Here is a 27,224-nt window from a genome sequence, read left to right on the forward strand (position 1 = left end):
GCCCAAAATGATTAATTTCATTATGTAAATTTCATCTCAGTAAATAAGTAAATGGTGGGAAGTTGATCGATATGCTTCCAATTCACCAATTCCTTTGCCACAGCCAGGAGATAAAACCATTATCATTCCCATTTTAGAGCTGGAAAAACAAGAGGCAGAAAGGGAGAGGTGCTCTACCCAGAGAATGCGGAAGCCTGGAGAGGACCTAGGGCCTCCCTGACCTCAGGCACATTCCACTCCTCTGGCCAAGAACCACCCAGGTGACAGGTACACAGCGAAGTCACCATCCTTAGGCACAGGTGGCTCAATGACAGGGCAGAGAGCAGAACCCAGGACACTGGCACACTTGACCTGGTACTTTTTCCCTAGTCCGGGAGAGCCCAGCCAGAGAGGCTGAGAGCTATGGAACTGTTCTATTTAGGCAGAAAACCTTCCTGAGTTTTCACCTCTTCATGCCGGTCCTGTGCTGAATGCAAGAAGAGTCAGCCCCGGGGCCAGCCCTTACGGACTCCCAGTCTAGAGACTACTGAGTTGGACATAGACACTCCCAACCTCTCAGAATCAAGACTGAGACACAGAAGGCAGCCTGGAACCAGCAAAGACAAAAACAAGAAGCCAGAGAGGAAAGAAAAACTTCCTGGAAAAGGGGATATTGGAGGTGGGTTTTTTGTCTCTGTTTTTGTTTTATGATAGGGTCTCCCACTGTTGCCCAAGCTGGAGTACAGTGGCGCCATCATGGCTCACTGCAGCCTCAACCCCCTGGGCTCAAGTGATCCTCCCACCTCAGCCTCCCAAGTAGCTGAGGTGACAGGTGCATGCCACCATGCCCAGCTCATTGTTTTATATTTTGTAGAGACAAGGTCTTGCTGTGTTGCCTATGCTCGTCTCCTGGACACAAGGGTTCCTCTCATCTCAGCCTCCCAGATTGTTGGGATTACAGGCATGAGCCACCACTCCCAGCCAGAGGTAGGTTTTAAAGAATGTTTAGGAGGCTGCCAGGTCAAATGGAAAGGCTTGGGAGTATTTTACACATTCACATGCTTAACCAATGGGGAATGCAAGGTAATCCCTGGGGAGGGAAAACTGGTCATATCTGCCAGAGTTATATATGCATTGATCTAATTATAGGAAAGTGAAATAAGCCAGTCACAAGGATAAATATTGTGCGATTTCATTGATATGACGTATCTAGAGTAGACAAATTCATAGAGACAGCAGAATGATGGTTGCCAGGTGCTTGGGGGAGGAGTGGGGAATAGAAAGTTAATGTTTCATGAGGACAGTTTCAGCTGGGGAAGCCAAAAAGTTTTGGAGCTGGCTGGTAGTGATGGTGGCACAGCATGGATGTACTAAATGCCCTAGAACTGTACACTTAAAATGGCTAAAATGGCTTACGCCTATAATCCCAGCACTTTGGGAGGCCAAGGTGGATAGATCAGGAAGTCAAGAGACCAAGACCATCCTGGCCAACATGGTGAAACCCCGTCTCTACTAAAACTGCAACAATTAACTGGGCATGGTGGCGCGTGCCTGTAGTCTCAGCTACTTGGGAGACTGAGGCAAGAGAATCACTTGAACCCCGGGGGCGGAGGTTGCAGTGACCCAAGATGGCGACACTGCACTCCAGCCTGGGCAACAGAGTGAGACTCCATCTCAAAAAAAAAAAAAAAAAAAAAGCTAAAATGGTGAATTGTATGTTATGTGTATTTGCCACAGTAAAAAAGTAATGTGGTATTACTTTGTCTGAATGACCCAGTAAGTCAAAGTAGCATGTGCAAAGGTACATATTTATTTTAATTTTTTTTATTTTTTTGAGACAGTCTTGCTCTGTCACCCAGGCTGGAGTGCAGTGGTGCAATCTCTGCTCACTGCAACCGCCACCTCCTGGTTTCAAACGATTCTCCTGCCTCCCCTCCTGAGTAGCTGGGATTACAGGCATGTGCCACTACGCCCAGTTAATTTTTTCTATTTCTAGTATATACAGGCTTTCGCCATGTTGACCAGGCTGGTCTCAAACTCCTGACCTCAGGTAATCCGCCCACCTCAGCCTCCCAAAGTGCTGGGATTACAGGCATGAACCACCGAGCCTGGCCTAAGGTACTATATTTATAATGATATTTTTAAATGGGAGGTTGGATGTAGTAGGTAAAGTTAACAATAGTAACAGATTAATATGAACAACAATATTAATAGGTTTGTTTTTTGTTTGTTTGAGACAGTTATAATGCACAATCTTATTGTGAGACGTTTTTATTGTTGTAGCTAATTTTTAAACACTTTCTACACTCAAAAAAAAATACCTAAAAATCAAACACTTCAGATTAGTGGCATAACCAATCAGAAATAAACTGTTTTAGCTCAATAATTTAATGGCATATTCTCTAGTGGAATATATCAAAATGATGAAAAGGGTCAGGGAAAAAAATTTTAAACTGTTTTCAGTAACCATATCACTTAAGATACTGTTGGTGTGTTCTTTTGAGATTAACATGTGTGTATTGTGAAATAAAGCAAATGAGTAACTGTGTTGTTGATGGTGAGAATTTGGATTTTCAATGTCAGAAAATAAAAATGCAGGTATAAAATTGATCAGGCTAAATAAAAGCGATTTTGTCCAAAATACAAATTGGAAGCATCAATACAAACTCATTATATATATATATATATATATATATATATATATATGTACTCATGAGTACAAACTCATTATACAAACATATATATAATGAGTCTCCTGAGTAACTGGGATTACAGGTGCTTGCCACCATGCCTGGCTAATTTTTGTATTTTTAGTAGAGATGGTGTTTCACCATGTTGGCCAGGCTGGTCTCGAACTCCTGCCCTCAGGTGATCCACCTGCCTTGGCCTCCCAAAGTGCTGGGATTACAGGTGTGAGCCACTGCACCCAGCCTATAGGGTCCAGCCCTATAGGGTTCTGTGAGCCTCTCCCTGCTAGTGCAGAGATGAGAAACTGTAGAAATAAAAGAGACAGACACAGAGATAGAGAAAAGAGAGTTTGGGCTTGGGGGTCCACTGCCAGCTAAAGCGCAGAGACCTGCAGTGGCCCCGAGTGCCTAGACGCTCTGACTTTTATTGAGTACAAAGCAGGGGGCAGGGAAGGCAGGGTGAGGTAATGGTGTTCGGTGATGGGGTCAGGTAAATCATGTGTCTTGGAGATGGGGGGTCCAGGACTTTCAAGCAGCCGAGGTGAGGAGAAAACCTAATGCGTCAGCACTCTTCGCATATTTGTTAGAAATGTCAAGGACATTAATTCTTATCTTCTGAGAAGAAGAGAAACCAGGCGCAGAAGCAGAACATGAGAGTGGGCATGGAACGTGACCACTGAAGCACAGCATCACACAGAGACAGTTAAGGCCCTGGATGTCTGCGGGCTTCCCTGACAGCCGTCCGGCCTTGCCACAAGAGCCTGGAGAGGCGGAGTTTTCTCCTAACTCCCCCAGGAAGGAGAGGTCTCGGTCATTTTGGACATCTCTTTCCCTAGCTGGCTAAACAGCGGGCGCTTTCCCAGCGCTGGCGCTGCCGCACAGCCGAGGCGCCCTCCAGCAGCCCTTATGCGGCGTGACAGAGGGCTCAGAGCATCTTGCCTTAGGATCACTTTGTTCACAGTGTCCCCTCAGTTCCATGCTTCATAACCCGATAGTCATTAGTAAAATCAAAGGTTATATTGAGTATATATTTTTATGATTATAAGTGAATAACTATAAGATTATATATGATTATATAAAGGAATGACTATGTGCCTACATTTCTAATCTTTTCTAAATCAATATTTATATGGGAACAGGCTGAGGCTTCAGACCCTTGCCACGGCACTTGTAGGGTTTCCCCCCTACACGGCCCATGTTATATATTTAAAAAAAAAAAAAAAAAAAAAAGAGGTAGTGGGAGGCCAGGTGTGGTGGCTCACATCTATAATCCCAGCACTTTGGAAGGCCAAGGCAGGCAGATTGCCTGAGCTCAGGAGTTCAAGACCAGCCTGGGCAACATGACGAATGAAACCCTGTCTCTACAAAAAATACCAAAGTTAGCTGGGCATGGTGGCACCCAGTGGTCCCAGTTACTTTAGAGGCTGAGGTGGGAGGATCACTTGAGCCTGGGAGGCAGAGCTTGTAGTGAACCAAAATGGCACCACTGCACTCCAACCTGGGTGATGGCACCCCCCGCAAAAAAGAAAAAAAACAGAAGTGGGGGACTTTTCTATTTGTATCCAGTGAAAAGACCTAGAAACAAAACGAACCCATTAGCCATGAGCACTCCTGCTCCTTGACCGTGGTCTCTACCTCATTTTCCTATCAAAGAAACAAGGGTTCCTCAAAGAAATTGCTGATCCCAGGCTTGTGGCAGGAAATGAACAAGCTGTTCCAACGGTATCCTGTGAGAACGTCTTGTTACACCATGAAGCAAGAAAGCCACCTAGGACTCCGAGCCATGTCAAAAGAACTCAGCAGTCAACATAAAGAGACTCTCACTGGCCAAAAAAGGAATCCAATTTGATTATCAGTATTGATAAAAACTGCAATGTATTGACATATTTTAATCATTCAATTAATGGACTCATAAATCTATAAGGGAAAAAAATGTCAGTGTTTACTTTTTGAGAATGTTAAGGGATTCAATAATTATTTTGAAAACTAAAAAAGAGGCCAGAGGCAGTGACTCATGCCTGTAATCCCAGCACTTTGGGAGGCTGAGGCAGATGGATCACCTGAGGTCTGGAGCTCGTTTACCACATGGTAAAACCCTATGTCTACTAAAAATACAAAAAATTAGCCAGGCATGGTGGCGTGTTCCTGTAATCCCAGCTACCTGGGAGGTTGAGGCAAAGAATTGCTTGAACCCAGGAGGCAGAGGTTGCAGTGAGCCAAGATCATACCACTGCACACCAGCCTGGGTGACAGAGCAAAACACCTCTCAAAAAAAGAGAAAAGAAAAGAAAACTAGAAAAGAAAAAGACTCAAGGACTCATCTTGCCTTTCCTATATGAACAATACCACTGAGTTACCAAATGGAAGATGAAAGACTGTTTCTTTTTTTTTTGTTTTTTGACACAGATTCTCGCTCTGTCTTCCAGGCTGGAGTACAGCGGCAGGATCTCAACTCACTGCACCCTCCACCCCCCGGGTTCAAGCGATTCTCCCGCCTCAGCCTCCTGAGTAGCTGGGATTACAGGCACACGCCACCACACCCGGCTAATTTTGGTATTTTTAGTAGAGATGGGGTTTCACCATGCTGGCCAGGCTGGTCTCGAACTCCTGACTTCGAGATATCCGCCCACCTTGAACTCCCAAAGTGCTGGGATCACAGACGTAAGCCACCGTACCCGGCTGAGACTGTTTCTTTTTATAGAAGTATTTCAGCTAATACATGAAGGACGACTATTATCACTCAAATATCATCATGTTGTACCTACTAATGAATTAATAGATCTTGGCAATAATCTTCAACAGCAGATAATATCACAAAAGAGAAACAATGGGTGGAGTATAGAAGAAATAAGATGAATTGTGATTTGAAGATGTCAGTTCGGCGACGGGTATGCACAGGGGATCATTTTACAGCTCTCTACTTTTGAATATGTTTGGGTTTTTCTATAGAAGATATGTTTAAAGCCCTTTGCCCTGTGTCATTTTCTTAAGCAGTGATGACTGCTAGGAGCCTGTGGGTGCTCCATAAATATTCTGCCAGGAAGTGCTAACATCTGGCCCCGTTCCCCCACACTCAGTCCTGGCCCCTTGCATACCACCAAGAGCTAAGCTCGCCATATCTCTGCAATATCTCATGTCCTGAGTTACAAAACTCCCTCCTCCCCAGTTCCAGGACCAGGTGCCTGAGAGATTAAATCTCACCCCTGATGTCCCAGAACGATGCAATTGAAGTCAACTTCTGCCCACTGGGGATGGCAGAAAAGCCCCAGCTGGAGGCTGCGTGGTCACTGGCTCATGTCATGATGTGAGTTTCTTTTTGGTGAATTGAGTTTGACCGATTTGGGGACTGGCTGACCTTGGCTTTCATGATTGGCTGCAGTTCCAGATTGACTCCAGGCCCAGCCCTAAGGCCCAGCTGGCTGCTGGAAGACCAGGGGCCAGCAGGGAAGCCCTGGGCTTGGACAAGTGCCCCAGATACAGAAATAATGCATGACTGTAACTCTGGACTCCTCTAGGACATGGGAATCCAGCCATACTAATAATTAAATGGATTATTTCCATGGAATGAACCTTAGCTGGGGAGGCTGGGGCAGGTGGGTGGGACAACAGGAACCCAGGACACCACCATCCTCTACTCCCTACTCATCAAGTATTTTCCACATGCCTTTCTTTTTTTCGTGTGTGTGTGTGTTTGTGTGTGTGTGTGTGTGAGACAAAGTTTCATTCTTGTTGCCGAGGCTGGAGTGCAGTGACGCAGTCTTGGCTCACTACAACCTCCGCCTCCTGGGTTCAAGCAGTTCTCCTGCCTCAGCCTCCCGAATAGCTGGAACAGCTGGGACTACAGGCATGTGCCACCACGACCAGGTAATTTTTTTGTATTTTTAGTAGAGACGGGGTTTTACCATGTTGGCCAGGCTGGTCTTGAACTCCTGGTCTCCGGTGATCCACCCACCTTGGCCTCCCAAAGTGTTTGGATTACAGGCATGAGCCACCACGAGCAGCCGTGCTAGGCACTGTTTTAAGCACTTTATACAAGTATCAACTCACTTAACGCTAACAGTCACCCAATGCGGTTAGTACTATTCTCCCATTTTAGAGATGGACAAAATGAGAACTAGAGATAAAGTCACTTGCTCCAGCCAGTAAGCAGCACCATAGGCATTTGAATCCTGGAGGGCTGGCTCAGCAGAGGTCAGCAAAGTTTGTCTTAAAAGACCAGACAGGCCAGGCGCAGTGGCTCATGCCGGTAATCCTAGCATTTTGGGAGGCCAAGGTGGGTGGATCACCTGAGGTCAGGAGTTCAAGACCAGCCTGATCAACATGGAGAAACCCCATCTCTACTAAAAATACAAAAATTAGGCAGGTGTGGTGGTGGCGCCTGTAATCCCAGCTACTCAGGAGGCTGAGGCAGGAGAATTGCTTGAACCCGGGAGGCAGAGATTGTAGTGAGTCGGGATCACGCCACTGCACTGCAGCCTGGGCAAATGGAGTGAAGCTCTGTCTCAAAAAAAAAAAAAAAAAGGCAACCAGCAGCCCTCAGGGCTGCCCTGTCTATGGAGTAGCCATTCTTTTATTCCTTCACTTTCCTAATAAACTTGCTTCCACTTTACTCTGTGGACTCACCCTGAATTCTTTCTTGTGCGAGATCCAAGAACCCTCTCTTGGGGTCTCGATCGGGACCCTTTTCCTGTAACAATAGTCATGGGGTCTTCATTACTGGCATCATTAGTGCTACCACAGTGAATACTGTTAACTCTGACCTTAAGCCCAAGCCCAGCCCTGCCCTAAGTCCCTTCTCCTCTGGCCTGATCCCAGCCTCACTTAAGATCCAGGGCCCAAGGCTCAGCCTATCTGTGCCAATGCTTCTGTAAGGTCTTTTAGGCTGACTAATGGCACCATGGATGCCATGGTAACCTCTGTGACTTGCACAGACATTCCAGATGAGTTTCTGGAACTAGAAAAGTCTGAAGTAACTGGAAGGCCCCCAACCCCTGCAGTGCCTAATTAACTTAAGACATTTTTCTATTGTTCCTCATTCCTGCCTCAACTGATAAGGCAATTGGACCTTGTAACTTACCTTGGTCAACCTTATGACTCCAGACCCTAAGACCCCCCTCTGAGCTTGCAAAAACCGCCCTAAACTGTACCTTCTGTAACTTTCCACTGCCTACCCCAAACCTATAAAACCAACTCCTATTCCACCGCCCTCTGCTGACTCTTTTCAGATGTAACCCACCCACACCTGGGTAAATAAACAGCCCTGTTGCTCACACAAAGCCTGTTAGGGGTTCTCTTCATTCAGAGCGCACATTTAACAGCTACTACTCATGGGAGCTAGCCTTGCTCCATAGTCAGTGGCTACTCTTGTGACCTACCCCAGACTGTCTGGAGGGGCCTTGATTTATCCTGACAAGCGGGCCTCCTGAGGTGGGAGGAGACCTGGGTAGGAGGTGATTCATTATGGGATTTCCAGCCTTCCTTCTGCCTCCCAGGCCAAGCCCAGCCCCACCCCGATGCGTTGGTGTGGGGGTGCCCGAATATGTGTGTACATGTGTGTGTATATTTCAGAGCCCGACCCCAAACTAGCCCCACATCATTCATCAGGCTTTTTGTGCATTTAGCAATCTCTCCCTGACACTCACTTGGTCTTGAGTCTATGCTGGGCAATTCTGGACACCCCCCAAAAACTCAGCATCTCCTAGTCTTGGGGAGACAAAACTGGACAAAGAAACTTCCAGCCCTGCAAGCACAGCCTAGGTTAAAGGGAGGAACAGCAGGTCAGGGAGCTGGGAGAGAGTAAGGGGAGAAAGAGGTAACCACAGAGGCTTCCTGGAGGAGGTGTCCCGCCCCAGAAGGTCACAAATCCTAGGTAGACCTAAGGAAAGAGGCTGCCATTCATGACATGCCTCTGGCTTAACACAAGGCAGTCTCTGCCCTAACTCCAAGCTTTAAAGAGAAATCTGAGCCAGGTGCAGTGGCTCATGCCTGTTATCTCAACACTTTGGGAGGCCAAGGCAGATGAATTACCTGGGGTCATGAGTTCAAGACCAGGTTGGCCAACATGGTAAAACCCCATCTCCACTAAAAAGAGAAAAATTTGCTAAGCATGGTACTGGGTGCCTGTAGTCCCAGCTACTCGGGAGGCTGAGGCAGGAGAATCACTTGAACCTGGGAGGTGGAGGTTGCAGTGAGCTGAGATTGAGCCACCAAACTCCAGCCTGGATGACAGAGTGAGACTCCATCTCAAAAAAAAAAAAAAAAAAAAGGCACAGTGGCTCAAGCCTGTAATCCCAGCACTTTGGGAGGCCGAGGTGGGTGGATCACGAGGTCAAGAGATCGAGACCATCCTGACCAACATAGTGAAATCCCATCTCTATTAAAAATACAAAAATTAGCCAGGCATGGTGGCACGCACCTGTGGTGCCAGCTACTCGGGAAGCTGAGGCAGAAGAATCGCTTGAACCCAGGAGGCGGAGGTTGCAGTGAGCTGAGATTGTGCCACTGCACTCCAGCCTGGATGACAGAGTGAGACTCCATCTCAAAAAAAAAACAAAAAAAAAACAGCAAGATACCGCTATAGCACTACACACCTATTAGAATAACCAAAATCCACAACATTGACAATACCAAATGCTGACAAGGAGGACCAACAGGAACAAGAATTTTCATTCTCTGCTGGTGGGAATGCAAAGTGGTACAACCCCTTTGTCTTTTTCTTTCCTTTTTTTTCTTTTTTCTTTTTTTTTTTTTTTGAGACAGGGTCTTTTTATATCACTTAGGTTGTAGTGCAGTGGCATGATCATAGCTCAGTGCAGCCTCAAACTCCTGGGCTCCAGGGATCATCCCAACTCAGCCTCCCGAGTAGCTAGGATCACAGATGCACACCACCACACCCACTTAATTTTGTTGTTGTTGTTGAAGTGGGGTCTTGCTATGTTGCCCAGGCTGGTCTCAAACTCCTGGGCTTAAGCAGTTCTCCCATCTCAGCCTCCCACTGTGCTGGGGTTAGATGTGAGCCACCACACCTGGTCAGTGCGGCCACTTTGGAAGACAGTTGGGCAGTTTCTTATAAAACTAAACATACTCATACCATATGATCTAGCAATCGAGCTCTTTGGTATTTACCCAAAGGAGTTGAAAACTTAAGTCCACACAATATCTGCACACAGATGCTTATATCACCTTTATTCATAATTTTTTTTGAGACAGAGTCTTACTCTGTTGCCCAGGCTAGAGTACAGTGGTGAGATCTCGGCTCTCTGCAGCCTCCGCCTCCCGGATTCAAGCAATTCTCCTGCCTCAGCCTACTGAGTAGTGGGACTACAGGTGTGTGACACCACACCCAGCTAATTTTTTGTATTTTTAGTAGAGATGGAGTTTAGCCATGATGGCCAGGGTGATCTCGAACTCCTGACCTGTGGTGATCCACCTGCCCTGACCTCCCAAAGTGCTGGGATTACAGGTGTGAGCCACCGCGCCCAGCCTTTTTTCATAATTGCCAAACCTTGGAAACAACCAGGATGTCCTGTAGTACATGAATGAACAAACCGTGATACATCCAGATAATGGAATATTATCCAGCATAAAAAGAAATGAGCCATAGTGAACCCAGACCATCTGACACACGTCTTAGTTAATTTAGAAGATTTATTTTACCAAGGTTGAGGACGCACAGGTCAAACAGCCTCAGGAAGTCCTGACAACATGTGCCCGAGGCAGTCGGTGCACAGCTTGGTTTTACACATTTTAGGGAGTCGTGAGACATCAGTCAATATACGTAAGAAGTCCATTGGTTTAGTCTGGAAAGGCAGGAAAACTTGAAGCAAAGGCAGGAAGACTGGAAGCAGGGAGGGGTTTCCAGGTCACAGATAGGTGAGACACAAATGATTGCATTCTTTTGAGTTTCAGATTAGCCTTTCCAAAGGAGGCAGTCAGATAACGCATTTATCTCAGTGAGCAGAGCAGTGACTTTGAATAGAATGGGAGGGCTCATGCCTGTAATCCCAGCACTTTGGGAGGCCAAGGCAGATGGATCACAAGGTCAGGAGTTCGAGACCAGCCTGGCCAACATAGTGAAACCCCATCTCTACTAAAAAAAAAATACAAAAATTAGCTGGGCATGGTGGTGTGCGCCTGTAATCTCAGCTACTCGGGAGGCTGAGGCAGGAGAATTGCTTGAACTTGGGAGGTGGAGGTTGTAGTGAGCCAAGATCACCCCACTGCACTCCAGCCTAGGTGACAGCGTGAGAGTCTATCTCCAAATTAAAAAAAAAAAAAAAAAGGGAGGCAGGATTGCCCTAAGCCAGTTTCCAGCTTGAGTTTTCCTTAGTGATTTTGGGAGCTCAAGATATTTTCCTTTCACACTATCAAGCCATAAGACATGGAGGAAACTTAAATGCGTATTACAGAGTGAAAGAAGTCGATCTGAAAAGGCTACATTACCATGTGATTCCAATTGTATGACATTCTCCAAAAGGCAAAACTATGGAGACAGTAAAAAGATCAGTGGCTGCCAGGAGCTAGTAGGGAATACAGGAATGAATGTGTGGGTAGAACACGGAGGAGTTTTAGGAAACTGAAAATATGGCTGGCCCTTAAACAATGTGGGGGTGAGGGACACTGATGCTAGGTGCAGTTGAAAATCCAGGAATAACTTTAAAATATATATGTATTTGAATAAAGACAGGATCTCACCTTGCTGCCCAGGCTGGTCTGGAACTCCTGGGCTCAAGTGTTCCTCCCATCTCAGCCTCCCAAAGTGCTGGGATTACAGGTGAGAGCCACTGCGCCTGACCTAAGTATAACTTTTTTTAAAAAAAAAAAAACAGAGTCTTGCTCTGTCTCCCAGGTAGGAGTGCAGTGGCGCTATCTCAGCTCACTGCAACCTCCGTCTCCTGTGCTCAAACGATTCTCGTGCCTCAGCCTCTCAAGTGGCTGGGATTACAGGTGCGTGCCACCATGCCCTGCTAATTTTTGTGTTTTTAGTAGAGACTGGGTTTCACCTGGTTGGCCAGGCTGATCTCAAACTCCTGAGATCAAGTGATCCGCCCACCTCAGCCTCCCAAAGTGCTGGGATTACAGGCGTGAGCCACCACACCTGGCCCAAGTATAATTTTTGATTCCTCAAGAACTTAACTATCGATAACCAAACCAACTGTTTATCAGAAGACTTACCAATAACATAGTCAATTAATAGGTATTTTGTATGTTACATATATATTATATACAGTACTTTTACAATAAAGTAAGCTGAAGAAAAAAAAAACATTACTAAGAAAATCATACAGAAGAGGGCTGGGCGTGGTGGCTCATGCCTGTAATCCCAGCACTTTGGGAAGCCAGGGTGGCTGGATCACAAGGTCAGGAGTTTAAGATCAGCCTATCTCTACTAAAAATACAAAAAAAATTAGCCAGGCGTGATGGTGGGCACCTGTAATCCCAGCTACTCAGAGGGCTGAGGCAGAGAATTGCTTGGACACAGGAGGCGGAGGTTGCAGTGAGCCGAGATCAGGCCACTGCACTCCAGCCTGGGCGACAGAGCGAGACTCCACCTCAAAAAAAAAAATCATATGGAAGAGGAAGTGTATTTACTATTCATTAAGTGGAAGTGAATCATCTTTATCCTCATTGTCTTCACATTGAGTGGGCTGAGGAGGAGAAAGAGAAGAGGTTGGTCCTGCTGCCTTCAGGGGTGGCAGAGGCAGAAGAGGTTGGAGGAGGTGAAAGGGGAGAGAGGAGAGGTAGACACAGTCCATGTAATTTATTGAAAAAAATCCACGTGCCTGGCACAGTGGCTCATGCCTGTAATCCCAGCACTTTGGGAGGTCGAGGCGGACAGATCACCTGAGGTCAGGAGTTCAAGACCAGCATGGCCAACATGGTGAAACCCCATAGCCAGGCGTGGTGTTGGCATCTGTAATCCTAACTACTCAGGAGACTGAGGCAGGAGAATCGCTTGAACCCAGGAGTCAGAGGCTGCAGTAAGGCGAGATGGTGCCACTGCACTCCAGCCTGGGACAGAACAAGACTCTGTCTCAAAAAAAAAAAAAGTAAAAAAAATCATACAGAAGAGGAAGTATATTTACTATTCATTAAGTAGAAGTGGATCATCATAAAGGTCTTCATCCTTATCATCTTCATATTGAGTAGGATGATGTTATAGGTAAAATTTTTGGTGCCACAAAAGAAGCAGTACTCGAATATGAATTTCCTCAGCAAGGCAATTTCCTTCTATAGAAGGGTGCATCTCACAGATGGATCAATGGCAAGCACACACCTGGACAAAGGAGGGAAAGGTGTTCTTATTCCTGATGGTGGGTCACCCCTACTGCTGTGCCGTTCGCCTATTGGCTAGGGTTAGACCACACAGTCTAGTCTAATTCCAATTGGCTATTTTAAAGGGAGCAGGGGTATAAGCCAGAGTGGCAGGGTGGGTAGTTTAGGGGGAAGGACGGCTACAGACAGGTCCGAGCAGATAACCAGGGGTCAAAGAAAGTGACCAGAGCAGGTGACCAGGAGGAGTCAGGACAGAGCAGGGGACTGGGGAACAGATGTGAACTACTGATTAGAACTGTTGGGACAGGTTGTTTACTGAAACTACAAGGAAGTTAAATTTTAAAATGGAGAATTAAAGAATAAGAGAGCTGAATGTACTGACATACTGATTCTTTGAAGAGAAACTTGAGGTTCACTATATCTAACACTGAAGAGGGGGAAGAGGAAGGGTCTTGCTGTCTCAGGGGTGGCAGAGGCAGAAGAGGTGGAAGAGATCAAAGGGGAGAGAGGAGAGAGGCAGGCACACTCCATGTAATTTTTATTGAAACAAATCCACATATAAGTTGACCTGCACAGGTCAAACGCATGTTGTTCAAGGGTCAACTGTACTCCGTATGACACTCTAATGGTGGACACACATCATTTATACATTTGTCCAAACGCATAGAATGTACAGCACCAGCCGAGCACGGTGGCTCACGCCTGTAATCCCAGCACTTTGGGAGGCCAAGGCAGGCAGATCACCTGAGGCTGGGAGTTTGAGACCAGCCTGACCAACATAAAAAAACCCTGTCTCTATTAAAAATACAAAAGTAGCTGGGCATGGTGGTGCATGCCTGAAATCCCAGCTACTTGGGAGGCTGAGGCAGGAGAATTGCTTGAATCGGGAGGCGGAGGTTGCAGTGAACTAAGATTGTACCATTGTACTCCAGCCTGGACAATAAGAGCAAAAACTCCGACTCAAAAAAAAAAAAAAAAGAAGGAAGAAGAGGAAAAGGAAGAGGAAGAGGAAGAAGAAGGAGGAGGAGGAGAAGAGGAAGAATGTACATCACCAAGAGCAAACCCTAATGGGAACTACAAACTTTGAGTGGTAATGATGTGTCAGTGCAGGTTCATCGATTGTAACAGACATACCATTCTAGTGCTGGACAGTGATAAGGGGAGTCTGTGCATGTGTTGGGGCAGGGGGTAGAGCTCTCTGTAACTTCTGCTCAATTTTGTCACGAACCTAAAACTGCTCTAGGCCAGGCACAGTGACTCACGCCTGTAATGGGAGCACTTTGGGAAGCTAAGGCTGGAGGATCCCTTGAGTCCAGGAGTTTGAGACCAGCTTGGCCAACATAGCGAGACCCTCACCTCTATAAAAAAAATAAAAATAGAGGCCGATGCAGGTGGATCACCTGAGGCCAGAAGTTCAAGACCAGTCTGGCCGACATGGTGAAAATCCATCTCTACTAAAAATACAAAAATTAGCTGGGAGTGGTGGCAGGCACCTGTAACCCCAGCTCCTTGGGAGGCTGAGGCAGGAGAATCTCTTGAACGTGGGAGGCAGAGGCTGCAGTGAGCCTAGATTGCGCCACTACACTCCAGCCTGGGTAACAGAGGGAGATCCTGTCTCAAAAACAGTAAAACTAAATGAATAAATAAAGCCGAGTACAGTGGCTTATGCCTGTAATCCTAGCACTTTGGGAGGCTGAGACAGGAAGATTGCTTGAGGCCAAGAGTTTAAGACCAACCTGGCTAGCATAGCAAGACCCCATCTTTAAAAAATAATAATAATAAAACTACTCTTTTAAAAAGTCTTAAAATTATTTATCAATCTGGTGAGGTGGCTCAAGTCTGTAATCCCAGCACTTTGGGAGGCTGAGGTGGATGGATCACCTGAGGTCAGGAGTTCAAGTCCAACCTGGCCAACATGACGAAACCCCATCTCTACTAAAAATACAAAAATTAGCTAGGCATGGTGGCACATGGCTGTGATCCCAGCTACTTGGGAGGCTGAGGCAGGCAAATTGCTTGAATCTGGGAGGTTGAGGTTGCAGTGAGCCAAGATTGTGCCACTGCACTCCAACCTGGGCAACAGAGTGAGACTCCATCTCAAAAAAAATAATTTATCTTGGTGATTTAGATTTTCAGCACTGCCTTAAATTTTGCAGCAAGAAGAATACCTCACCCTAGTACCTGCCTCAGCCCACAACCTTCACATGGTTCTACCAGGCAGAGCTCCTCTCCCCAAATCCTTGGAAACTTGGGCTTGGAGGAAGACATTGTCTCTGACTCACCTGGGAAGTATCCCCCATTCCCTCTATCCCTTAGCACCCTACCTCCTCAGCCTCCACTATATGCCCAGCTCTGTGCTGGGAGGTGCAAGGTCCCTAGAAAGAGAAAACTTGATATCCCAGGAGGCCCCAGGGGTGGCCTCCAGGGGAATCCCAGGTCTGGCTCAGGCAGGACATTCCCAGGCCCGCCCCAGCTGAGTCCCCAGCCTGGTGGGTCTCCTGGAAACTCCCCAGTCTGGCTTCGGGGTGGGAGGCCCACAAGGAAATGATTTACATACACAACAGCCCAGTCACGTCAACCTTCCCCACCTGATGCCAGGATAAAGGGGAGACGGGCCCATTCTGCAGGTCAGCCACAGGCACCGGGACAAGAGGAAGAACACTTCACTGTCAACCCAGGTGAGCCCAGAAGCCAGCTCCTGCGACGATCCCAGGCTCCTGAACACTCAAGCTCAAGGTGTGCTCTAAGCCACTGCTGATGGCTTGGAATCTGGGGCTGGAACTGGATGAGAGGTGACAGCTCCTGGTCCCTGTGGGCTCGGAGCGGGCTTAGCAAATACTATCCTCAGCCCCCGCCCCCCTGCTCTGCCTGAGCCTGAAGTGTTGCTTGCAAAAACAAAGCAGGAGGCAGTGCCAACTTCAGGCCTCTGCTTCTCTCTCCTCCCCCAACACAGTCAGTCTTACCAGTACAGCAGGCGGCAGCTGAGAGTCCCCTCTGGTGGCCAGCAGCGGCTACAGAGCTGTCACTCTGGAGAGGGGACAGGGTTTGCTAGGTTGGTCTCGGTCTATCTCTCTGGAGAACGGGCAGAGTTTATGGAGTCTGAACCACCTGGTCTCCAGGCCCCTCTGGGGATGGGCCTGGCTTACTGACCACTGACCTCAGTCGAGGAGGGACAGGAGAGACTGGGGGAGGCTGCAAGGCCCCGATGACCTTGACCCAGGGTTCGCTGCCCCATATCCCTGCTGCCTTCCGCCCACAGCTCTATGAGAGGCAGGTCTGTCATTAGCTGCTGGACTTTGACAGTGGCCACAGGCTCTGCTCAGTTCTCTGTGCCTGTCTCCATCCAGCACCGCTGAGGTTCTCTGCCGAGGCCAACCGGGAATACCCCTTGGAAGCTGGAATCCTGCAATGGTGGCCCAGGGTGTCCTCTGGATCCTACTCGGATTGCTACTGTGGTCAGACCCAGGGACAGGTGAGTCAGGGGGCAGAGTTCTGGAACCAAACCTCTCGGCTCTGCGGAAGGTGTGCTGGTGTCTCGTCTGTGTCTGGTCCTGCATGAAGTGAGGCTGGAGACTCAAGCTCTCAAAGAACCTCCAGCATGGAGACATAGATATTCACAGCCCCACAGAGTCAGGGCAAGGATAGAGGGAGGAATCTGGGGCCTGGGGAGCAAAAGTAGGGAAAGCTTCCTGGAGGAGGAGACATAGGAGCTAGGATAGGAAGAAAGAATTGATTTGGTGGAGAAGCAAGAAAGGGCTTTTTAGGCACAGAAGAACAACGCTGCAGAGGAATAAGGTGGTGGACTGGAGAAGAACCTAGATTCTAGAGAGGAGAGTGTGGCGAGTAAGACTTCCTAGATTCAAATCCTGCCTCTGGCTGGGCGCAGGGGCTCACGCCTGTAATCCCAGCACTTTGGGAGACCGAAGCGGGCAGATCACTTGAGGTCAGGAGTGCAAGACCAGCATGGCTAACATGGTGAAACCCCATCTCTACTAAAAATACAAAAATTAGCCAGGTATGGTGGCAGGAACCTGTAATTCCTGCTACTCTGGGATGCTGAGGCTGGAAAATCGCTTGAACTCGGGAGGTGGAGGTTGCAGTGAGCTGAGCCCTGCTGCACTCCAGCCTGGATGACAGAGTGAGACTCCATCTCAAAAAAAAAAAAAAGGCAAATCCTGTCTCTGCCACTTCCTTGCTGTGTGACCTTAGGCGGGTAACTTAACCTCCCTGTGCTTCAGATGCCTCATCTGTAAAGGGACACTATCTTAGTCCCTTTGTGTTTCTATATCAGAATACCCGAAATCAAGGAAATTTGTAAAGAAGAGAAATTTACTTTCTTGCCGTTCTACAAGCTGGGAAGTCCCAGATGCCAGCACCTTGATCTTGGATGCCTCTGTTCTTTTTTTTTGAAACAGAATCTCACTCTGCCACCCAGGCTGGAGTGCAGCAGCACGATCTCAGCTCACTGCAACCTCCACCTCCCGGGTTCAAGAGATCCTCCTGCCTCAGCCTCCCAAGTAGCTGGGATTACAGGCGTCCACCACCACACCTGGCTAACTTTTGTATTTTTAGTAGAAACAAGGTTTCAATCTGTTGACCAGACTGGTCTCAAACTCCTGACCTCAAGTGATCCTTGCACCTCAGCCTCCCAAAGTGCTGGGATTACAGGTGCGAGCCACTGCACCTAGCCGTTTTTTTTTGTTTTTTTTTTTTGGAAACAGAGTCTCACTCTGTTGCCCAGGCTGGAGTGCAATGGCATGATCTCAGCTCACCGCAACCTCCACCTCCACATGAAGCACAAAGGGACTAAGATAATGTCCCTTTACAGATGAGGCATCTGAAGCACAGAGAGGTTAAGTTACCTGCCCAAGGTCACACAGCAAGGAAGTGGCAGAGGCAGGATTTGCCTCTTTTTTTTTTTTCAAGTGATTCTCCCACCTCAGCCTCCTGAGTAGCTGGGATTACAGGTGTGCACCAACATGCCTGGTTAATTTTTGTATTTTTAGTAGAGACCAGGTTTCACGGTGTTGGCCAGGCTGGTCTCAAACTCCTGACCTCAGGTGATCCAACTGCCTTGGTCTCCCAAAGTGCTGAGATTATAGGTGTGAGCCACCGCACCCAGCCCCAGGCATCTTTCCAAATACCTTTCCCTCTAACATCCCCAACTTTTAACTTCAATCCATCACAAAAGACTGTCCATCTCTTCCTCTCAAGATCTCGGGACTCCTCCGCTTTTGCCCACTACAATGTCACTACCTGCCTTTTGCCACCTTCATCTCTCACCTCCACAGTGTCTCCCTTCTCTGTTCTAGCACCCCAAAAATCCATTTCCCTATGGCAGCCAAATAAACAAATCTAAGTTTAAGAATCTAGTCTTAGGATGCCAAGCTAGTCACATCTCTCTCCTGCTCATAATCCTGCCATGGCTCCCCAGTACTCGCAGACAGTCTGACTTTCTTAACCAACAGGTCACAGTCTGTGTGCCTCAGTTTCCTCATCTATACAAGGATAGTGTTGGGGGTCATGGGGTTATCAGATGGAGAGCTGGGAGCATTGGGAAGATGTGGAATCAATATAAGGAGGCTCAGGAATGGGCGGAGCTGGGCTAACACATTCTTTCCTCCTGCAGCCTCCCTGCCCCTGCTCATGAAGTCTGTCATCCAGGCCCTGGCTGAGCTGGAGCAGAAGGCGCCGGCTGCCAAGGCCAGCCACAAAGCTTCTGCGTGGCTGCTGTCAGCCCCAAGCTCTGGCCCCCACAATCACCTCTACCACTTCCTGCTGGAGGCACGGAGCCTGGATGCTGCAGAGCTGGATCCCTACTCACTGAGCCCAGAACTGCAAGGCCTGACCAAGGAGGTGGCCCGACATGGTGTACGAGACGGGCAGGAATACGGGGTGGTGCTGGCACCCGATGGCTCGACCGTGGCTGTGGAGCCTCTGCTGGCGGGACTGCAGGCAGGGCTGCAAGGGCGCAGGGTCATAAACTTGCCCTTGGACAGCACAGCTGCCCCTCGGGAGGCTGGAGTCACCTTTCCAGATGTCGCAGCCCTTGCTCCAGATGGAAGAGTCCCCTCCTCCCCAGGACTCAGGGATGCTGCTCCAGATGTCACCACTGCAAATATTGGAACCAGCTCTCCCGATGCCACCACAGGCTCTCCAGATGTCCAAGCTTCCTTGCCAGATGCCAAAGCCAAGTCCCCCCCAACTACGGTGGACAGCCTCCTGGCAGTCACCTTGGCTGGAAACCTGGGCCTGACCTTCCTCCCAGGTTCCCAGAGCCAGAGCCATCCAGGCCTGGGAAGTGAGGGCTGTTGGGACCAGCTCTCTGCCCCTCAGACCTTTAGGCTCCTGGACCCCAGGGCATCTCTTTTAACCATGGCCTTCCTCAATGGTGCCCTGGATGGGTTCATCCTTGGAGACTACCTGAGCCAGACTCCTGAGCCCCGGCCATCCCTCAGCCACTTGCTGAGCCAGTACTATGGAGCTGGGGTGGCTGGAGACCCAGGGTTCCGCAGCAACTTCCGACGGCAGAAAGGGGCTGCTCTGACTTCAGCCCCCATCCTGGCCCAGCAGGTGTGGGGAACCCTTGTCCTGCTACAGAGGCTGGAGCCGGTACACCCCCAGCTTCAGCACATGAGCCAGGAACACCTGGCCCAGGTGGCCACCAATGCTACCAAGGAGTTCACGGAGGCCTTCCTGGGTGAGGAGGTTCCCCACACCCTGTGACACTTACCATGACAGATACAGATACCCCCAGCCCCATGTGTTCAGGGAAGTTGAGGACTAGGCGAGTCCAGAGAGGACAATAAGGAATCTGGTCAGAGATGGGTGGGACAGCAGCACAGGCGAGGAAATGCTAGAGATGTGCCTTGAGGGATGAATAGGAGTTCATCTAATTTTGTTTTGTTTCATAGTATTTATTTGCATTAATTTATGGGGTACGAGTGTAACTTTGTTACTCACACAGATTCCATCATGGTGAAGTCTGGGGTTTTAGGGTATCCATCACTCCAATAACATACAGTGACCCATTAAGCAATGTGTCATCATCCTCCCTCCTCACTCCCCCTCACCCTTCTGAATCTCCACTGTCTATCTTTCCACACATGCAGGTATACACATTGTTTAGCTCCCATTTAAAAGCGAGAACTTATGGTATTTGTCTTTCTGTGTTTGACTTGTTTCACTTGAGATAATGGCGTCCAGTTCATCCATGTTGCTGCAAAAGACATTATTTTATTTTTGTTTTTGTTTTTTTTGAGACAGACTTTTGCTCTTGTCATCCAGGCTGGAGTACAATGGCTCGATCTCGGCACACTGCAGCCTCCGCCTCCCAAGTTCAAGCGACTCTCCTGCCTCAGCCTCCTGAGTAGCTGGGATTATAGGCATGCACCACCACACCCAACTAATTTTTGTATTTTTAGTAGATATGGGGTTTTACCATGTTGGCCAGGCGGGTCTCGAACTCCTGACCTCAGGTGATCCACCCACCTCGCCCTCCCAAAGTGCTGGGATTACAGGCATGAGCCACTGCACCCAGCCAAAAGGCATTCTTTTTTTTTTTTTTTTTTGAGACAGAGTCTTGCTGTGCCTTGCCCATGTCGGAGTTCAGTGGTGTGATCTCGGCTCACTGCTGCCTCCACCTCCCGAGTTCAAGTGATTCTCATGCCTCAGCCTCCCAAGTAGCTGGGATTTACAGGCATGTGCCACCATGCCCAGCTGATTTTTGTGTTTTTAGTAGAGACAAGGTTTCACCATTTTGTCCAGGCTGGTCTGGAGCTCCTGACCTCAGGTGATCCGCCCGCCTCGTCCTCCAAAAGTGCTGGAATTCTAGGTGTGAGACACTTCGTCCCACCCACCCCAACTTTTTTTTAAATAAAAATAAAATAGATTTAGTTGAGTACATTTAGTTGGTCTCCAGGGAGGACCAATGTGGGGTGAGACTGGACCCTTTATAAATCTGAGAGGAGGCTGGGGGATGGTCTGTATGTGTGCTTTAATGGGGGTGGAGGGGGCAGGCAGAGAAACACGTCCTGACCCCAGCCTTGAACTCCCTTGCCTGTAGGATGCCCGGCCATCCACCCCCGCTGCCGCTGGGGAGCGGCGCCTTATCGGGGCCGCCCGACGCCGCTGCAGCTGCCACTGGGATTCTTGTACGTGCATCACACCTACGTGCCTGCCCCACCGTGCATGGACTTCGCGCGCTGCGCAGCCAACATGCGCTCCATGCAGCGCTACCACCAGGACACGCAAGACTGGGAGGACATCGGCTACAGGTGGGAGGGGCCCGGCCGGGGCGGGGACGGGGCTCACGTCAGGGGGTGGGGTCTGAGTGGGCGCAGCCTGTTGCCGAGGACTGGGCTTGAATCCGAGGAAAGCTGGCAAGACCGAGGAGGAGTCCTGATAGGTGGAGCCAAGTTGGAGAGGTGGTGTGGCCTAGGCTAGGGGCGTGGCCTTAATAGGAACCAGGACTAGCTAAACGGTGGGACCACGGCAAGGGCAGAGAACTAGGGCAGGAGGCGGGATCTGGGAGAGGAGCGGGACCAGTGGTAGAGTCTGGGTCTGAGGCTAGGCAGAGACGGCCTAAAACAGACAGGAGGCTGGGTGAGGTGGCCCCCGCCTGTAATCTCACCACACTGGGAGGCTGAGACGGGAGGATCGCTTGAGCCCAGGAGTTCGAGATCAGCCTAAGCAATATAGGAAGACCCCCCCCACCCCCACCACCACCATCTCCACAAATGAAAAAAAAAAAAAAAAAAAGCCGGGCGTGGTGTTGCAGGCCTGTAGTCCCAGCTACTCGGCAGTCTAAGGTGGGAAGATCGCTGGAGCCCAGGTTTTCTAGGCTTTAGTGAGTTATGATCGCATCTCTGCACTCCAGCCTGGGCGACAGAGAACCCGTCTCGAAAAGAAGAAAGAAAGGAAAGAAAAACCTAAACAAAACAAAACAAAAAAACACAAGGCTGGGTGCGGTGGCTCACGGCTGTAATCCCAGCACTTTGGGAGGCTGAGGCGGGCGGATCACCTGAGGTCAGGAGTTCCAGACCAGCGTGACCAACATGGCGAAACCCCATCTCTACTAAAAATAAAATAAAATAAAATAGCTGGGCATGGTGGCGGGTACCTATAATCCCAGCTACTGGGGAGGATGAGGCAGTAGAATCGCTTGAACTCGGGAGGTGGAGGTTGCAGTGAGTCGAGATAACGCCCTTACACTCCAGCCTGGGCGACAAAAACGAAACTCCATCTCAAAAAAAAAAAAAAAGAAAGAAAGAAAAAGCGAGCGAGCGAGCAAGCGAGAGATGAAGAAGAAGAAAGAAAGGAAAAAAAGCCCCCCCCCCCCCCCGCAAAAAAAACAAACAAACAGAAAAGCGCTCTGAATTGGGGAAGAACTGGACTTGAGAAAAGGCAGGGGGCCGGACGCGGTGGCTCACGCCTGTAATCCCAGCATTTTGGGAGGCCGAGGATCGTCTGAGGTCGGGAGTTCGAGACCAGCTGGCCAGCGTGGTGAAACCCTGTCTCTACTAAAAATACAAAAATCAGCCGGGCGTAGTGGCAGGCGCCTCTAATCCCAGCTACTAGGGAAGCTGAAGGAGGAGAATCGCTTGAACCCAGGAGGTGGAGGTTGCAGTGAGCCGAAATCGTGCCACTGCACTCCAGCCTGGGTGACAGAGCCAGACTCCTTCTCAAAAAAAAAAAAAAAAAGGCAAAGCGTGGAGGAGGAGGAGGGCAGAAGGGGGCGTGCCAGTACTGAAGGGCGGGTCCAGAGAAACCGAACGGTTCTGGAGTGGCAGTTGGTGTGAGAGTGGGACAGAGCTAGATGGGACAGAGGCTGAGCGACCGCGTGGGCTTGGGGTCAGTGGCCCTTGGCACAGCGGCAGACTAGAGGAGGGGACGCCGTGTGATGCTTGTTTCCCGCTTCCCTCCGCAGTTTCGTGGTGGGCTCGGATGGCTACGTGTACGAGGGACGCGGCTGGTACTGGGTAGGCGCGCACACGCTCGGCCACAACTCCCGCGGCTTCGGCGTGGCCATCGTGGGCAACTACACCGCGGCTCTACCCACCGAGGCCGCTCTGCGCACGGTGCGCGACACGCTCCCGAGTTGTGCGGTGCGCGCCGGCCTCCTGCGGCCCGACTACGCGCTGCTGGGCCACCGCCAGCTGGTGCGCACCGACTGCCCCGGCGACGCGCTCTTCGACCAGCTGCGCACCTGGCCGCACTTCACCGCGGTGAGTCTGCCCCGCCTGCACCCCCGGGGCCCGCCGCCCCTCCGTCTGCACCAGCTTCAGGAGGCCCCTGCACCCCGCCTGTAACCGCTGTGCCAGCCAGGCCCCCTATTTCCCTGCAGTCTATTCAGGCAACCCAGGCCCAGCCTTCGCGGGTCACTCTGCGGGCAGCATCCCTGATCCTGTGACTTCTGCCTGTGCAGCCTCAGCTTAGCGCGGGACCCCGCCAACTTGTCCTTTCCCAGCTCCTAATACCTCTACTTTTCCAGCCAGGGCATGGACCCTGACTCTGCCCTCACAACCTCAGCCTGGCCTTCATAACCTCTACCCAAGCCACAACCCATCAGCCTGCACCACCCTCATCCCAGCCCTCGAACCTTGACCTCAGGAGCCCTGCCCCTACCCAAAGGCCCTCTGTCCACACAACATGAACCTGGGCTTCGACCTTTGCCTGCATAACCTCTGTCCAGCCCTTAATCCTCTGTTGCAATTCTCTGCCCAGACAATCTCAACTCTGAGGATGCTTGTTTTGTCCCTGACTCCTTAACCCCGATGACTACTCTTATGCCAGCGCAAATTTGGCCTGATGACCTCATCCCAGCCCTTGATCGCCATCACTAAAACAATTTTAGAATCATACCTGGACAGTCTCGTGCTGCCTACATACTGCCACTTCATTTCATTAAGCTATACGAGCACACCTATCTTGGCCTATAGTTGGCTTTGTCCCCAACTCTCTCATTTGGGACACTGTCCCCTCCTTGATCCAGGGTTCCACCACCAGGAGGACAGACTCAGTCACACACCACAACCACCCACAAGCCTCACACTCTCTTGTCTGTTCCAGAATGTGAAGACAAGACCTGCCAGGAGTGTCTCTCAGAGATCCAGAAGGGAGCCATCCCCATTGACCCTGCCTGCCTCAGAACTCCAGTAAAGACAGCATGGAAAGAAGGTCTCTGTTCTTGCATCATCTGTGTTTGCACACGTTGTCTTAGTTTGGGTTTTCCCAGAAGCGGACCTTAACACAATAATTCTAGTCAAGTAGTTTATTGAGAGGAGATCCCAGGGCAGGGCACAGTGGCTCACATCTATAATCCCAGCACTTTGGGAGGCTAAGGCGAGAGGATTGCCTGAGCTCAGGAGTTCAAGACCAGCCTGAGCAACAGAGTGAAATCTCATTTCTGCAAAAAAGTCTTTAAAATTATCCAGGCATAGCAGGGCACAGTGGCTCATGCCTGTAATCCCAGCATTTTGGGAGGCTGAGGAGGGTGGATCGCCTGAGCTCAAAAGTTCGAGACCAGCCTGGCCAAATGGCAACACCCCATCTCTAGCAAAAATTTAAAAAATTATCCAGGTGTGGCGGCGCACGCCTAAGGTAGGAGGATTACTTGGGCCCAGCAGGCAGAGGTTGCAATAAGCTGAAATCGCACCACTGCACTCCAGCCTGGGTGATGGAGTGAGACCCTGTGTCAAAAAAAAAAAAGGGCTGAGTGCATTGGCCCATGCCTGTAATCCCACCACTCTGGGAGGCCGAGGCGGGCAGATCACGAGGTCAGGAGTTCAAGACCAGCCTGGCCAACATAGTGAAACCTTGTCCCTACTAAAAATACAAAAATTAGCCAGGTGTGGTGGCACATGCCTGTAGTCCCAGCTACTGAGGAGGCTGAGGCAGGACACTGGGAGGCAGAGGTTGCAGTGAGCTGAAACCACATCTTTGCACTCCAGGCTGGGTGACAGAGTGAGACTCTGTCTCAAAAAAAAAAAAAAAAAAAAAAAATGCTGGGCATGGTAGCGTGTGCCTGTAGTCCCAGTTACTTGGAAGGCTGAGATAGGAGAATTGCCTGAACCTGGAAGGTGGAGGTTGCAATGAGCTGAGATTGTGCCACTGCACTCCAGCCTGGCGACAGAGCAAAACTCTGCCTAAAAAAAAATAAAAATCTAGGCATAATGGTGTGTGCCTATAGTCCCAACTACTCCGGAGGCTGAAGTGGGAGGATTGCTTGGGCCAGGAGGTCGAGGCTGCTGTGAACCATGATCGTGTCACTGTACTCCAGCCTGGACAACAGAGTGAGACCTTGTCTCAAAGAAAAGAAAGGAAGGTGGAGAAATGGTTTCCAGTTTCATCCATGTCCCTTCAAAGGACATGAAACCATCATTCTCAGCAAGCTGATACAAGAACAGAAAACCAAACACCACATGTTCTCATTCATAAGTGGGTGTTGAACAACGAAAACACAGGGACACAGGGAGGGGAACAGCACACACTGGGGCCTGGAGGGTGGGGGCCAGGGGAGGAATAGCAGGGGGTGGGGGGATTGGGGAGGGATAGCATTAGGATAAATACCTAATGTAGACGACAGGGTGATGGACGCAGCAAACTACTACCATGGCACGTGTGTACCTATGTAACAAACCTGCACCATCTGCACATGTCCCCAGAACTTAAAGTATAATAAAAAAGAAAAGAAAAGAAAGGAATAAAAGAAAGAGGAAAGAAGGAAGGGAGGGAGGGAGGGAAAGAAGAAAAAAGAGAGGTGAGCCCAAGCAGAGAACTGGAGGCAGCCAGGAAAGAATGTGTTTTCAAGCAAATTTCCACTGTAGGCAACAGTTCAGTCTCACTGGGGACACCTGGGGGAAAGCATAGGACACATACCTCAGAGTCATCCCACACAAGGGGTGAAGGAGCTGGGGTATTTATACGCTAGCTCCCATCAGTTATTAGGTGAGGGCTGCTCTCAGGGACATGTTAATTCATTGGCACTTTTGGAATGCTGGTTACATTGGACTCTATCTACTGCATACAAATGGCTGCAAATGTTACCTCCTCAGGGAAGTCCTCCCTGATTTTTCCAGCTCAAAGAGTGGCATTTTCACTGAGCATCCACTGCAGTCTATTTCCTTCTAGGTCCTCCTTACCGGCTAGAAATGTCCCATGTTCGAGTTTAGGATCTTATCTACCTCCATTGTCTGTGAGCTCCAGGAAGGCAGAAACCAAGCTTGGTTAGTTCTCTGTGGCTTCTCCAGCACCCAACATGTAATAGGCACTCAGGAAACATTTGTTGACTAGACAAAGGCTTACGTGAATCTTTTGAAACTGATATTATCATCTTGTACAAATAAGGAAACTGAGGCTGAGAGAGAGGAAATGACTTGCCTGAGGTCACACAGAGGGAGAGGGGCCAGCTGGTACTCGGTGCCTGGACCGGAGTTATGCTGACTCATTTATTCCTCAGAATGGCATTTACTCACCTCTGGCTTTCAAGTAAACATCTGTGGAAGCCTGACAGAGATACAAGAAAGTGCTCCCAGCCAGGTGTGGTGGCTCACGCCAGTAATCCCAGCACTTTGGGAAGCCGAGGCAGGTGAATCATGAGTTCAGGAGTTCAAGACCAGCCCGGCCAAGATGGTGAAACCCCATCTCTACTAAAAATACAAAAATTAGCCGGGTGTGGTGGCTGGCACCTGTAATCCCAGCTACTCAGGAGGCTGGGGCAGGAGAATCACTTTAACCCAGGAGGTGGAGGTTGCAGTGAGCCGAGATCACACTGCTACACTCCAGCCTGGGCTACAGAGCAAGACTCCACCAAGGAAGGAAGGAAGGAAAGAAGGAAGGGAGGGAGGGGAGGGAAAGAAAGAAAGAGAAAGGAAGGAAGGGAGGGAGGGAGGGAGGGAGGAAACCGAAAGAGCTCCCAAGTGCACAGCTTGATGAATTTTTACAACAGCACACACCCATGTAACCAGGACTCAGCTCAAGAAATAGAACATGTTAAGCCAAGCATGGCAGCACACACCTGCAGTACCAGCTACTACGGAGGCTTCAGGCAGGAGGACTGTCTGAGCACAGGAGTTTGAGACCAGCCTGGGCAACAGAGTGAGACCCTGTCTCTTTAAAAAAAAAAAAAAAAATTAAATTAGCCAGACATGGTGGCATGCACCTGCAGTCCCAGCTACTCGGGAGGCTGAGGAAGGAGGATTGCCTGAGCCCCGGAGTTCAAGGTGCAGTGAGCCACAATCATGCCTGTGAATAGTCACTGCACTCCAGCCTGGGTGATGGAAC

The 27,224-nt window shown here is 49.5% G+C and overlaps 2 protein-coding genes across 5 annotated transcripts in view; one reads left to right on the forward strand and one right to left on the reverse strand.

Moving 5' to 3' along the window:
* Positions 1-16,104, reverse strand: part of CYP4F22 (cytochrome P450 family 4 subfamily F member 22) — a 74,447-nt gene extending 58,343 nt beyond the window's left edge. The window contains exon 1 of one of the 2 annotated variants that reach the window (XM_012457755.3): positions 15,905-16,104. The gene's annotated coding sequence lies outside the window, so the exon portion shown is untranslated. The remainder of the gene's footprint in view (positions 1-15,904) is intronic. The other variant, XM_012457760.3, reaches the window with a different exon arrangement.
* Positions 872-25,410, forward strand: PGLYRP2 (peptidoglycan recognition protein 2). Of its 3 annotated transcripts, none has more exons than XM_064381716.1 (6): positions 872-966; positions 16,289-16,413; positions 18,571-19,641; positions 21,007-21,217; positions 22,870-23,167; positions 24,012-25,410. In XM_064381716.1, exons 2-6 carry the CDS (start codon positions 16,350-16,352, stop codon positions 24,099-24,101), a joined length of 1,734 nt encoding a protein of 577 aa, XP_064237786.1. In that variant the 5' UTR covers positions 872-966; positions 16,289-16,349; the 3' UTR covers positions 24,102-25,410. The 3 variants fall into 3 exon arrangements, with proteins under 3 accessions (XP_064237786.1, XP_012313177.2, XP_012313176.2); XM_012457754.2 differs by lacking the exon at positions 872-966 and adding an exon at positions 15,555-15,619; XM_012457753.2 differs by lacking the exon at positions 872-966 and adding an exon at positions 15,616-15,677.
* Positions 25,411-27,224: the final 1,814 nt, after the last annotated feature.

The sequence above is a fragment of the Aotus nancymaae genome, unplaced genomic scaffold (assembly GCF_030222135.1).
Source record: "Aotus nancymaae isolate 86718 unplaced genomic scaffold, 86718_ANA_hifiasm-v0.15.2.pri h1tg000028l, whole genome shotgun sequence".
In the NCBI taxonomy this organism is placed as follows: Eukaryota; Metazoa; Chordata; class Mammalia; order Primates; family Aotidae; genus Aotus; species Aotus nancymaae.